The 14,700-nt window shown below is 44.5% G+C and overlaps 1 protein-coding gene across 9 annotated transcripts in view; it reads left to right on the plus strand.

The window, feature by feature from the left end:
• The window catches only part of PPP1R42 (protein phosphatase 1 regulatory subunit 42), an 80,253-nt gene that overhangs the window by 34,629 nt on the left and 30,924 nt on the right, over nucleotides 1-14,700 (plus strand). For 5 of the 9 annotated variants that reach the window (XM_073330953.1, XM_073330956.1, XM_073330957.1 and 2 more), the window contains exon 8: nucleotides 5,218-5,386. In XM_073330953.1, coding sequence (XP_073187054.1) covers nucleotides 5,218-5,386 — 169 coding nt within the window. Of the gene's footprint in view, nucleotides 1-73; nucleotides 194-1,261; nucleotides 1,583-5,217; nucleotides 5,493-14,700 lie in introns of those variants that run through there. The other 4 variants (XR_012157173.1, XR_012157174.1, XM_073330952.1 and 1 more) reach the window with 3 other exon arrangements.

The following is a 14,700-nucleotide window of genomic DNA, read 5'->3' on the forward strand; positions in this document are numbered from 1 at the left end:
CATCCAGGACTGCCTCGATAAACTCTATTCACTGTACCAGAACTAACGTGGACTTGGCTTCGTTCACCAACAGGCCCAGGGTGGCACACGCGGTCAGGAGAAGCACCACGTGATCCCGCACCTGCAACCGGGAGCTGCCTTTGACCAGCCAGTTGTCCAGATAGGGGAAGATCTGGATGCCGCGATGTCTGAGGTAGGCCGCCACCACAGACATGCACTTTGTGAATACCCTCGGAGCAGTGGACAGGCCAAATGGGAGGACCATAAATTGGTAGTGCTCCTGCTCAACTGTGAAATGGAGGAAGCGCCTGTGCCCCTTGAATATAAGTACTTGTCCTCCAGATCAAGGGCGGCGTACCAGTCTCCGGGATCCAGGGAGGGGATGATGGAGGCCAGAGAGACAATGCGAAACTTGAGTTTTACCATGTACTGGTTCAGACCTCGCAGGTCCAGGGTGGGCCTGAGCCCGCCTTTGGCCTTTGGGATAAGGAAATAGCAGGAGTAGTACCTCTTGTGTTTGAACTCCGCTGGCACCTCTTCCACCACTCCTAGGCCAAGGAGCCACCCCACCTCCTGCTCAAACAGGGTCTCATGAGAGGGGTCCCCCAGGAGGGATGGGGCGGAGGGTGGTTGGGTGGAGTAGAGGTAAACTGGAGGGTATAGCCCCAGGAGACGGTGTTGAGGACCCAACGGTCCGAAGTCAGCCACAACCACTCTGGGAGAAAAGCACACAACCGGTTGGAGAAGGGAAGCTTTACTGAGGGTAGATCCCTGGTGTGAACTGGTAGGTTGCTACTGGGCATCCCGTCAAAACTGACATTTCCCCGCCTGTTTACCCTTGGAGGACCCAGGGTGGGGGGCAGACTGGGACAACCTCTGCGGAGGTTTCTTATAGTTCCGTGACTTTTTATAAGGGGGCTCATATTCAGAGTGGGTGGCCTGGGTGGGAGCCTGCTGAGGCTTAAACTTGGTCCTGGCCGGAGCTGGGACATAGAGAATCAGAGAATATCAGGGTTGGAAGGGACCTCAGGAGATCATCTAGTCCAACCTCCTGCTCAAAGCAGGACCAATGCCCAACTAAATCATTCCAGCCAGGGCTTTGTCAAGCCTGACCTTAAAAACCTCAAAGGAAGGAGATTCAACCACTTCCCTAGGTAACGCATTCCAGTGCTTCACCACCCTCCTAGTGAAAAAGTGTCTTAAGAGTAGTGCGGGAATCTTTCAGGCTGTGCGATTTCATGTCCGTCTGTTCCACAAACAGGGCCTTGCCATCAAACAGGAGGCCCTGCAAGGAGTTCTGTGCCTCACTGGACAGCCCAGACAGCAGGAGCCACGACGCCCTCCTCATGGACACCACGGAGGCCATAGACCTTGCAGCCGTATTCGCAGCATCCGACGCTGACTGCAGGGTTGCCCTGGCAGCCGCTGTACCCTCCTCCACCAGAGTTTTGAACTACTTCTTGTCATGGTCCTGGAGGGAGTCCTCGAATTTGGATAGAGAGTACCACCAATTGAACTCATACCGACCCAGGAGAGCCTAATGGTTCACCACCCTTAACTGGAAATTCGAGGATAAATAAACCTTCCTCCCAAATAAGTCCAGCCTCTTTGAGTCTTTATTTTTCGGAGTAGGGGCTGGTTGGCCCTGCCTTTCCCTGTGGTTGACCGACTTGACCACCAGGGAGTTGGGGGCAGGGTGGGTGTACAGGTATTCATGCCCCTTCGCGGGCACAAAGTACTTCCATTCTGCCCTCTTAGAGATGGGGGGCAAGGAATCTGGGGTTTGCCACAAGGCATTTGAAATTTTTGCCACCCCTTCATGGAGTGGGAGGGCCACCCAGCCCGGTACTGAGGCTGATAGAACATTGAAGAGGGAGTCCGAGGGTTCCTCCACGTCCTCGTCCTGAAGGTTGAGGCTTGATGCCACCCTTTTCAATAGTTCCTGGTGGGCTTTAGAGTCCTCCTATGGAACAGAGGGAGGAGGGGCCATAATCACCTCATCAGGGGAGAATGAGGATGAGGATACTGGCGCAGGACTCTGCGTACCCACCAGTACCAGAGGTCCCACCACTTGGTCACTCTCCGGGCGTGGAACCGAAGATGCATGCCCCACCAACTCCCTTCTGGGAGGTTGAGAAAGGGAGGCCAACGGTCTTTCCGAGGCACCAGCCACCGAGCGAGCCCCCACCGGGGGCTGTGTCGGGGGCCACGGGGCCCATTTGTACCACAGTGATGGCCAAGAAGCACGGTGCCACTGCACCTGCTGTGGCTCTGGCGGAGCAGGCTGTTCAGCCTGACTAGCCTGTCCCATCAACTGACAACTAAGGGAGGCCGGGCTGGCATACAACTTGCTGCTGTCCCTGGACCGGGAGGAGTGGTGACGTTGGGAACGGTGCCGACCACGAGACCATGATCCCAACGTGGAGGAATGGTACCGCCGGTAGCTGCTGCTCTGCAGTCAGCTCCAGCGGACGGATCTGCAATGGCGAGGTGCCAGCGATCGACGTCCGGGACTGCAGGAGCGATGCTGCGGCGGGGTCCTGGAACAAGATGACGAGCAGGAACGGCATCGACACCCATATCGTGACGAGCTACAGTAGCCTCCCGGAGACAAGGACCTCTGGTGCCATCTGTCTTGGTCTCAATGGGGCCTGCTCCCCTCGCGAGGTCTATGGTCCCTCGAGGCGGAGCAGTGCCTGGAACCCCTGTCAGTCAGAACCCAGCCAGAAAACCTGGTGGGGGGTTGACGGTGATTGGTATGGACTACGCATGGGATGGTCGCTGAGTGGCAAATGGCGTTGGGTACTGACTAGGAGATGACTGCGGAGATCCAAGCGGTGGCTTGCCTCTGGACCGGGGAACCAACATTGGCAGTGGCCCTAGTATTGGCAGAGACATAATGTCCTGGGCCTCTTGCAGGGCCTCTGGAGTGGAGGGCACCCAGACATCCGGGGAAGCCTGCGCCAAATGCGCCGGGCTACTCCGCTCAACCTGAGTCAGAGGCCTGGAGGCTGACGGAGACCAAGAACTGCCCAACATGGGTCTAGTCTCTCCCCCAGTCTTGCTCTGGTGCCTCGGCAGAGAAGACCTTTTCTTAGCCTTCTTTGCATGCCCCGCAGACAGGGAGTGGTGCCGACTGGTAGAAGGCACCAAAGGGTCGCCGCGCACCAACACCGCGGTATCAGGTGCTGACTCACAGCGACATGCCGGGGTCAGGGTCAGCGCTGACTCCATCAAAATGGCTCGGAGCTGAATGTCCCTTTCTTTTTTGGTCCGAGGCTTGAAAGATCTGTACATCTTTCAGCAATCACTGAGATGGGTTTCCCCTAGACAGTGTAAACAGTCTGCGTGCGGGTCACTCACTGGCATCGGCCACCTGCAAGTGTCACACGACTTAAAGCCCGGGGCATGCCCCGACCCGGGCACACTAAACTAAACTAACAGTAATCTAAACTACTAACTATGAACGAACAAGAGTTCAAGAGGAAAGCTGCAGACAAGCTGCAGCAGAGCAGTTCTGATGCACCTTCAATGGTGGCAAGAAGGAACTGGGGGGGGGGGGAGCGCGCAGCGCCACTTATATCTTGCCGTAGAGGTGCTACTCCAGGGGTCGCTAGGGGCGCTCCCCTACAGGTACTGCTGGGGGAAAAACTTCCGGCACCGGTGCACGTGGCGAGCATGCACACGTATTGTGGAATACACAAGAGCAATCACTTGAAGAAGAAGTACTGATATATGAGAAATCTTGTTAAAGAGACTGTTACAAGATTTTAAGCCTAGTCATTAAAACTCCGGTGGTTCAAATAGCTTGTAAATAAGCATTTATACATAAATGAACTAATGGAAGTTCTCCAATTGCTTCTTGATGAGTTCTGATATGTAATTTTAGCAACAGGGCTTATTGTGAGCTACAATCATGCCATATCAAATTGCTATCTCAGAAGATCTCACAAAATAAGGGTCTGATCGTAGGTCGTGCTGAATACTCTCACCTCCCACAAAGACCATGTCTGTACTACCATTTATGTTGGCAAAACATATGTAGCTCATGGGAGTGAAAAAACACACCCTGAGCAACATAAGTTTCCCTGGCATAAGTGGTAGTGTGTACAGTGCTCTGTCGGTGGAAGAGCTTCTCCCACCGACATAGATACCACCATTCGTTGAGGTGGTTTTATTATATCAACAGGAGAGCTCTCTCCCATTGGCATAAAGCGGCTACACGAGTGATCTTACAGCAGCGCAGCTGCATTGGTACAACTATGCCGCTGTAAGGTTGCTAGTGTAGATATGGCCTTCGTTCAATATGAGATGGAGAGCATTTAGCCCTTGAGCATCAGGCTTAATCTTGCCAGAGTCTGATCCGTACTTTGATACACAACCTCCAAGAAGTGATGCTGGTGATTGACTGGGCCAGTGCTCTTTCTTCTGAAAGAATTTTGATGCTGTGAGGCACTGTTCAATTGGAGGTGTTGTTTATTGGATGAGGCACTGAAAGTCTAAGTGCTAGCGACGTTGTGGTAGTCAAAAATCCCATAGTGCTTTTCCCAAAACTAAAGATATTTACCCTGGCATCCTGGAAATTTCCAATTTGGGTAAATATATTCTGCATACCTTCATTCTCTCTGCAGTCTGAGTTTGATAAAATTATTCTGCTTCATGTCATGTCCTAAACTGCTGTCCAAAGTTGCAATATGCTGTTAAGCAGATGCTATTTTCCATCTTAGTGGTGGCTGCATTTCAGTGGAGTGCAAAGTAACTGTTTTGACAGGCAAGCAAAATATTATTAGTGTTTTTCATTGTCATTAATGTTAAATACAGAAGATTAGATTTTGTGCATGCACTGACAATTTTGCAAACTTCAGTATTTACAGTGCTAATAAATATTGTTATTAGCCAAGGCTAAAACACCATGCCAAAAGAGGTAGTCGCCTGACTTTTCCAAAAATTATTGCTTTAATGTTGCTCTTAATTATTTTGTTACATAACCTCCATGTGTCTAGTGTTTGCGGTATTTTCCATAGACAATGCTTTTCATATGCTGTTTTCCATTTTCGGTAGTTATAAAGTTTGTGACACCTTATCTTTAAAACTTTAGTTTATTATTTGTACATAACAAAAAAAATTAAAACTTGCAAGCCATATAATAACTAGCAAAATGAAGTCATTCTTTGACTTGAAATATTAAATTAATACTTAATTCTTTGTATCCTCCAGATGACTTTGAAACAGGCCATCCCATTGTTCCTGTTTATTACAATCCTTCTGGAAAAGGAAAACCAAAATTTGTTATTTTATCTGAGCTACATAGGTCTCCACATAACAGAGAAGAACCTCTGCAAAGACCCCAGGAAGGAAGTAATGTTAATGTTAGCAAAAAAATCAGGTATGTTCCCCTAAAAGTTCCTGGGTCCAATGCTGCTGTGTACATTTGTATGGCTCTCACTGAAGTAGTTGGAACTAAGTGTATCTCAGGGCAGAATTTAGCCTAGCTCAGTTTGAATCCTTTTATATCAGGTCACATTCATATGGTCTCTCTCTCTCTTTTTAAAAAAAAAAACAAAGATGATGGATTGTAACTACTGGCTGTAAACCCCAGTAAAAATTCAAAGCAGAAATGAGTAATGGTGAGTGAAATGTCAGACATATTTAACTGTAGGATGTTACCTCCACAAAGGTATTACAGTACAGAGTTGAACTCTTTAGAACATGTGTGCTGCTAACTATACAGATAAATATTGATACAGTGCTGCACAATTACCTGGAGAGGGAGAAACAATCATTTTGCTTCATCACTGTAGGTTATTTCTTTTGACTAACATATTTCAGTATGTTATGCTACCATATATGTTCATGCTGCAAAATACCAAACTAGACCCTTGGAGTAATCAAAAAAGAAGATGTTACCTATCTGTTTCTCATAGATTTTTTTTAAATGGTAAAATAAGTGACTTTATTTCATAGGGCCTAGTCCTACAACCTTTATTCACACATCCATTCCTTATTCATGTGAGCAGTCCTGCTGATTTCAGTGGAATTGATTGCAGGAATAATGCTTGCTCACATGAATAAGCTTTTTCAGGTTGGGGGTCATAGTTTGTATTTCAGTACTGATGCTTTTTACTTTTTTAAATTATACAGAAATGTATTTTGTATCCAATATCATGATGTCTGGGCACTCTACAAACATTTAAAAACAAAAGTGTAAATATTTAATCCACAATAATTTCTGAAATAAGACATTCTACCAGTAGTCACCCCCATCTGGCAAAAAGCAGTTCCCCATTTATGCAATATTGTAGTTGAAAATTACAAGCAACAAAGGTAGTATTGGGTAACACATTCACTAAATATAGTGCTTCAATTCCAGATTTAAAACTAATAAAGATTTAACTAACACCACTTTGGAAATTTGATTTCACAACATTTAATATTTTCCCATTCGTTATCATCTGCAACTTCCCATTCCATCAATCATTTTTCTATTGATTGGATAACCCCACTAAAAATAGGCTTTCATATTTAAATGTGTTGAGGTTAAGCAGTGATTAAAGGGATATTACATGTCACATAGTTTTAATTTTTGCTCTTCATGGGACAATAGATATGTTCTGTTTTGGCAGGAAAATGAAATTGACACACAACTGTTAAATGATTTCTTTTCCCTCCGTGAAAACACAACAGTGCAGAAGTTTAAAAGCAAGAAACCTATGAACAGCACACTTACAGCCTCACAAAACAAATCTATATAAAGATGATTCTCCAAAGGGTAGCTTTGAGTTTCCAAATTTAGAGAGGCACCTCCTAGTATCACTGCTACCGGCTACTTACATACATAGATGCTTGTTCTTTCAAATTGTACCATAAAGTTTGCTTATCCACACACTCTGAATTCCATTGTCCATGGGCTTCTCTTTATTTGCAACACCTCTGTTAGAGACAGACCTTGGATGAAGCATAAATAGAATCTTTCATTAATTTATCTGTCCTCTTATTAGTCACATAAAAGGGTGGAACAAGCAGATCCTCTGGGGAAGAAAGAATCTCAGTTGTACTTATTCAGTGGTAACAGCTTTCTCTGCTTACCTTTAACCAGCACCAGCTCTTCTCCAGAGAGATCCCTGCTGCAAGTAAACAGGAGTCTAGAAAATTATTTGGGCTTTTCAATATAAAAGGACTGCTGTTTACTTCAATAACCTTTTATCAGCAACAGGGATAGCGGATATTTTTGCAACATCACAGCCAGTTTGTTCTTAAACCCAGGTAAAGAAACAGAAACTGTATATAAAACAGAATTATTTTTCATGGGCCTCTGCATTCCCACTCTTGGGTTTTGGTGCCTCTGACGTCGAGCTGCGGAATTGCACGTCCGTGAGCGGTGCAAAGGCACTCTCTCGCTAGGATGATGTAATCAGCTCTATCTACAAGGGAGTTCAGCTGTCACCACCAAGAACTAATGGAATTATCTATTGTGTCTGTGAGCTAGTTATAGCCTGCTTGTTTTCTGGTTTCTTCATAGATTCATAGATATTTAGGTCAGAAGGGACCATTATGATCATCTAGTCTGACCTCCTGCACAACGCAGGCCACAGAATTTCACCCACCACTCCTGCAAAAAACCTCACACCTATATCTGTGCTATTGAAGTCCTCAAATCGTAGTTTAAAGACTTTAAGGAGCAGAGAATCCTCCAGCAAGTGACCCGTGCCCCATGCTACAGAGGAAGGTGAAAAACCTCCAGGGCCTCTTCCAATCTGCCCTGGAGGAAAATTCCTTCCCGACCCCAAATATGGCGATCAGCTAAACCCTGAGCATATGGGCAAGAGTCATCAGCCAGATACTACAGAAAATTCTTTCCTGGGTAACTCGGATCCCATCCCATCTAATATCCCATCACAGGCCATTGGGCCTATTTACCATGAATATTTAATTACCAAAACCATGTTATCCCATCATACCATCTCCTCCATAAACTTACCGAGTTTAATCTTAAAGCCAGATAGATCTTTTGCCCCCACTGCTTCCCTTGGAAGGCTATTCCAAAACTTCACTCCTATGATGGTTAGAAACCTTCGTCTAATTTCTAGTCTAAATTTCCTGGTAGCCAGTTTATATCCATTTATTCTTGTATCCACATTGGTACTGAGCTTAAATAATTCCTCTCCCTCTCCAGTATTTATCCCTCTGATATATTTATAGAGAGCAATCATATCTCCCCTCAACCTTCTTTTAGTTAGGGTAAACAAGCCAAGCTCCTTGAGTCTCCTTTTATAAGACAAGTTTTCCATTCCTCGGATCATCCTAGTAGCCCTTCTCTGCACCTGTTCCAGTTTGAATTCATCCTTCTTAAACATGGGAGACCAGAACTGCACGCAGTATTCCAGGTGAGGTCTCACCAGTGCCTTGTATAACGCTACTAAAACTTCCTTATCCCTACTGGAAATACCTCTCCTGATGCATCCCAAGACCGCATTAGCTTTTTTCACAGCCATATCACATTGGCAGCTCATAGTCATCCTATGATCAACCAATACTCCAAGGTCCTTTTCCTCCTCCGTTACTTCTAATTGATGTGTCCCCAGCTTATAACTAAAATTCTTGTTATTAATCCCTAAATGCATGATCTTACACTTCTCACTATTAAATTTCATCCTATTACTATTACTCCAGTTTACAAGGTCATCCAGATCCTCCTGTAGGATATCCCTGTCCTTCTCTAAATTGGCAATATCTCCTAGCTTTGTATCATCCGCAGACTTTATTAGCACACTCCCACTTTTTGTGCCAAGGTCAGTAATAAAAAGATTAAATAAGATTGGTCCCAAAACCGATCCTTGAAGAACTCCACTGGTAACCTCCCTCCAGCCTGACAGTTCACCTTTCAGTAGGACCCGTTGTAGTCTCCCCTTTAACCAATTCCTTATCCACCTTTCAATTTTCCTAATGATCCCCATCTTATCCAATTTAACTAATAATTCCCCATGTGGCACGGTATCAAACGCCTTACTAAAATCTAGGTAAATTAGATCCACTGCGTTTCCTTTGTCTAAAAAATCTGTTACTTTCTCAAAGAAGGAGATCAGGTTGGTTTGGGACGATCTACCTTTTGTAAAACCATGTTGTATTTTGTCCCATTTACCATTGACTTCAATGTCCTTAACTACCTTCTCCTTCAAAATTTTTTCCAAGACCTTGTATACTATAGATGTCAATCTAATAGGCCTATAATTACTCGGATCACTTTTTTTCCCTTTCTTAAAAATAGGAACTATGTTAGCAATTCTCCAATCATACGGTACAACCCCTTACAGTTTACAGATTCATTAAAAATTCTTGCTAATGGGCTTGCAATTTCATGTGCCAATTCCTTTAATATTCTTGGATGAAGATTATCTGGGCCCCCCGATTTAGTCCCATTAAGCTGTTTGAGTTTTGTTTCTACCTCAAATATGGTAATGTCTACCTCCGTATCCTCATTCCCATTTGTCATGCTACCATTATCCCTAAGATCCTCTTTAGTCTTAGTAAAGACTGAGGCAAAGTATTTGTTTAGATATTGGGCCATGCCTAGATTATCCTTGACCTCCACTCCATCCTCAGTGTTTAGTGGTCCCACTTCTTCTTTCTTTGTTTTCTTCTTATTTATATGACTATAGAACCTTTTACTATTGGTTTTAATTTCCTTTGCAAGGTCCAACTCTATTTGACTTTTAGCCTGTCTCACCTTATCCCTACATGTTCTGACCTCAATAAGGTAGCTTTCCTTGCTGATCCCTCCCTTCTTCCAATCCCTGTATGCTTTCTGCTTTTTCTTTCTCACCTCTCTGAGATCTTGCTCATCCAGCTTGGTCTACAACTCCTGCCTATGAATTTTTCCCCTTTCTTGGGATGCAAGCTTCCGATAGCTTCTGCAGCTTTGATTTAAAATAATCCCAGGCCTCCTCTACCTTTAGATCTATAAATTCTTCAGTCCAATCCACTTCCCTAACTAATTTCCTTAATTTTTGAAAGTCAGCCCTTTTGAAATCAAAAACCCTAGTTGCAGATTTATTTTTGTTAATCCTTCCGTTCAGTTTGAAGTGAATTAGCTCATGATCACTTGAGCCAAGACTATCCCCTACAACCATTTCTTCTATGAGGTCCTCACTACTCACCAAAACCAAATCTAAAATGGCATCCCCTCTAGTCGGTTCAGCAACTACTTGCTGAAGGAATCCATCAGCAATTGCATCTAGGAAAATCTGAGCCCTATTATTATTACTAGCACTCATCCTCCAGTCTATATCTGGGAATTTAAAGTCTCCCATGATCACAGTTTCCATTAGTATTTACTTTATTAAAAACATTAAAAAGGGCTCTATCCATATCCAAATTAGATCCCGGTGGTCTATAGCACACCCCGAGCACTATCCCAGGGAGGCTCTAATAGTTTTCTTCCCCAATGTAATTTTTGCCCAGACGGACTCTGTCTTATCCATTCCATCGCTTCTTATTTCTTTACATTCTACCTCATCATTGATATACAATGCTACTCCACCACCTTTACCTTTATTTCGGTCTTTCCTAAACGGCACATACCCTTCAATACCTGTAGCCCAGTCATGACGACTATTCCACCCTGTTTCTGTTCCCCCTAGAGTATCTGGTTTCACTTCCTGCACCAGTAGCTCTAGTTCCTCCATTTTGTTACCTAGGCTCCTCGCATTAGTGTACAAACATCTTAATTTTTGCCGTTTGGCCTCACTCACATTCAGTACCCTATTAGGCCCGGTCATTCTACAGCCAGTATCACCTATTAGACTGGTATCTACACTGCCCTTCCTCCTACCCACGGCTGTATCCTTTCTTACTTCGTTTTCTTTCCTCTCAATGCTAAAATCCGGCGTGGAGATTACCGGGACATCTCCCAACCATCTCCCCCAAATTCCTAGTTTAAAGCTCTCTTAATCAGTTGTGCCAGCCTCCATCCTAGAAGTCTATTTCCCTCCCTACTCAGGTGAAGTCCATCCCGAGAGAACAGTCCTCTGTCCATGAATGCCTCCCACTGGCCAGACATCCCAAAGCCCTCCTTATAGCACCACTGCCTAAGCCATCTGTTGATAGTCATAATCTTGTCACACCTTTGTTGCCCTTCTCTAGGAACAGGCAGAATCCCACTAAAGATCACCTGAGCCTCGATTTCCTTAAGCGTCTTCCTCAGCCTAGCATAGTCTCCCTTCATACTTTCCAGCGAGAATCTAGCCGTATCATTTGTTCCCACATGAAGGATAATTAGGAGATTCTTTCCTGCTCCCCTTAGAATCCTTTTCAACCTTAGGTCCACATCCCGTATCTTAGCACCTGGAAGACAGCACAACCTCCTATTCTCCGGATCAGCTCTGGTTACAGACCTATCTATTCTTCCAGTAAAGAGTCCCCAATCACATATACCTGCCTTTTCCTAGTGATGGTGCTATTCTCCAGTCTATCCCCTGTTCCCTCTGGCTGCAAGTTCTTTCCATTCCTATTCTCCCTTGTAATCCTCTTTAACCCATCCTGGATTCTCCTGGGGCTCATATTTGGTGTAATCTTCATTAACTCTTCCCCTTTTCCTATAGGACTAGCCGCTCTTCTCTTCTTCCTTGCCCTTCCACCTTCAGTGACTACCTGCTAAGCCCCTTCTTCATTTTCCAACTCTGCAAACCTATTCTTGAGCTCTATTTCTCCTTCACTAGCCCGTCTTTTCCTCTGCCTGGTTCTTTTAGTCACATGCTTCCACTGACCACTTTCCTCACCCAGTCTCCCCTCAGAATTCCCCAGCCCTGATTCCACCTGCAAGTCTGAGCTTTTCCCTTCAGATACCTCCATAATCTGCTCAAACCCCTTCCTAAACTCTACCAGACTTTCCACCTGCATCTCCAAACCTCGGATCTTTTCCTCCATCAGCTCTATCAGACGGCATTTCATACAGACAAAACTCTTACCAGGTGCCCCCTCCAGGAGCATGTACATACCACAGCTTCCACGTCCAGTCATCCTCATTGTGTCTTCCGCTACATGGGTCACTCCCACTGCTGCCTCTGTATCTGTCATAGCCTTGCCACCTAAATCCTGTTAATCTGGGAAACACAAACCACACCCAAAACACCATCACCCACAGCAAAAAAAAAAACAAAAAATCCACCAAACAAGCACCACAAGACAAACTCCTCCAACAGAACTCCCACTCAAACTCCCCTGTTTACAGCTCTGTTTGCTAGCTCCTGTGCCGCTGCAGCTGTCTGTTATAGTAAGCTCTGTGGAGCAGGGTCCATCTTATTGTTCTGTATTTGCTCAGCACCTAACACAATCAGATCTTGGTCCATGACTAGGGATCCTAGGTGCTATGGTAATACAAATAATAATAATTAATAATTAATAGTACTAGTTTAGTATAGTGTTACACCTTTTGGTCTGAGCATTAAGCCAATATTTGGGGTCTTGGAGTTTGTTTCTGTTAGGTGGAGAAATTGATGATAGAGTCAGGAATTTTTTTGATACAATCTTGATAAGTTACAAAGAATTCACATAAAGTCCTATTTCCCAGAACACATTTGGAATCAAACAGGAAGCAATTTCTTTGCTCACATTTCCAAGCTTCTTTCTAGCCAGTACTCTTCCCCAAAAAACTCCTGCTTTGGTTTCTTTCTAAGCCATGTTTCAAATACATTTCTTGCTGTCTGCTTCAATTTTTTGGCTGCTTCTCTTTGCCTGTTCTCTGACTATTACCAAGTGCTTCTGCTGCCAGACACACCGATATCTCCATCCAAATAACTCCGTTTCTTGAATGGTCTTGATTGTGGCCTGTTTTGGGTGGTGGCTCGTATTGTTTCGGCTATCTTACTCCAAAAAAGAGCTCAACTGCTTCTTACATTTCTATTTGTATAGTGCTTTTTTTGTCAGGACATTTTCATGCCAACAACCCATGCGGATTTTACTCCCATCCAAATCTCCTTAGAGTTTTTCTTCAGTGCCTGATTTCATTCAAGCATATGTGAGCAGCCTCTTTCAGTGGAGCTCTCCCAAACAAAACGATTGTTTCTGTGAAATCTGCTGTGTGCAGTAGACTCTGCCCATTTCGTTGTAATGGGGAACTCATTACTGTCTCAACTCTCCTAGCCTCAGCTTCCCCTCTACAGTCTCAGTTTCCGGGAGATGGAGCAGGAGCCATGGTGGAAACTTGTCCCACTGATATCTTCTCAGATGGTCCTTCTGAATAACTGGGTTTTAGTCCTGGGACTCAACTGTTCCCTATACACTATTTCATTTATTCAGGTCTACATAGCATCCCTCCCCAAGTTCATGCACATTAGGGCTCCTATCCTTCTTTCTTCTAGGATTGTGGAACCAGAGTAGGTCCCCTCTTTTAAAAGTTTCCCTATGTGACCTTACATCATACAGTCTTTTCATTTTATCAGAGGCTATCCTCAAATTTTCCCTAGAAAAATTGTGAACTTTTTCAGTTTTGGTTTGTAGAGTTTCTACATAGTCAAAATGATCCAAATTCCTTTGTTTCTCTTCAGAAACTCTATACAAAAGGTTTGCTGTGGTCCTTAGCCCATGTCCAAAGATGAAGAGTGCTGGGGATACACTTTGTACTCTCTCATTGACTGCTGTTTTGTAAGCCATCAAAAGGAATGGGATGTGCTGCTCCTAGTCCCTTTGGTTCTGGTCTGCAGAGGTAGCCAGCTGAATCCCTAGAGCCTGATTGAGTCTTTCCACTACCCCATCAGATTGTGGATATGTCGGGGTTGTATGAGTTTTGTGGAGCCATAAAATCTCAGAAACCCTATTGAAATACTTTGAATTCAAAATTTCTCCCTTGAGCTGTGTATAACTCATCCAGGACCCAAAATCTGTTGAAGAATTCATTCTTGAGAACTTCTGCTACTGTCACAGCATCTTGGTTCTTTATTGGGTAAACTTCAGACCATTTTGTGAAGTAGCACATAGTTATATTGATTGCCAGACTCTGTTTCAGACAGGGGCCCAAGCATATTGACAGCAGTGCGTTCTTTTGATGCCCCCACAAGATACTGGGCTGACCTATGACAAAACTCTCTGGTCAGAAACGGAAAGAATGTGCTTGCAACAAAATGGAATGGTGTGGCGTCAACTTACATTCAGTGGATGAGGACAAGCCAGACAAAGGTGACAAGATACTGGGGCACGGGGGCTCTACCTGTCGTAGGGGGACTCTTCTCTGCAACACAAACGTCACATTTCTTGTGTCAGTTTTCTACATCCTGTCTGCATTTCATCCAATAGAAATTTTCTCTTAGCTTGACTGTGGTTTCTGAAACCTCAAAATGTCCAGCAGTTTTAAAATCGTGACATATCAGAACCTTCTTTTCAATGAATCTGGTACAACCAGCTAATACCTGTACCCATTGCCCATTGTTTTTTCCCATCTCCTGTACAATATTCCGTCTTCAAACTCCAAGTTTTCCTACTGTGACCAGAAAGCTTTTACTGTGGTCTGTGGAGATACTACGTTCCAGTGTGGCTACCTTTGCCAAATGATTTTCCAATCACATACTGTCCTGATGTCAGTATCCTCTCTTTGGGAATCATTTAACTGCTCAGAAGTCCATTCTTGCAATTCGGCATCCATTGTTCCAATGGATGAACCAGGAACATTTGTACTTCTGCAAACTATAAGAGGAGAGGAGACAGCTATCT

This window comes from Lepidochelys kempii, chromosome 2 (genome assembly GCF_965140265.1).
Source record: "Lepidochelys kempii isolate rLepKem1 chromosome 2, rLepKem1.hap2, whole genome shotgun sequence".
NCBI lineage: Eukaryota > Metazoa > Chordata > Testudines > Cheloniidae > Lepidochelys > Lepidochelys kempii.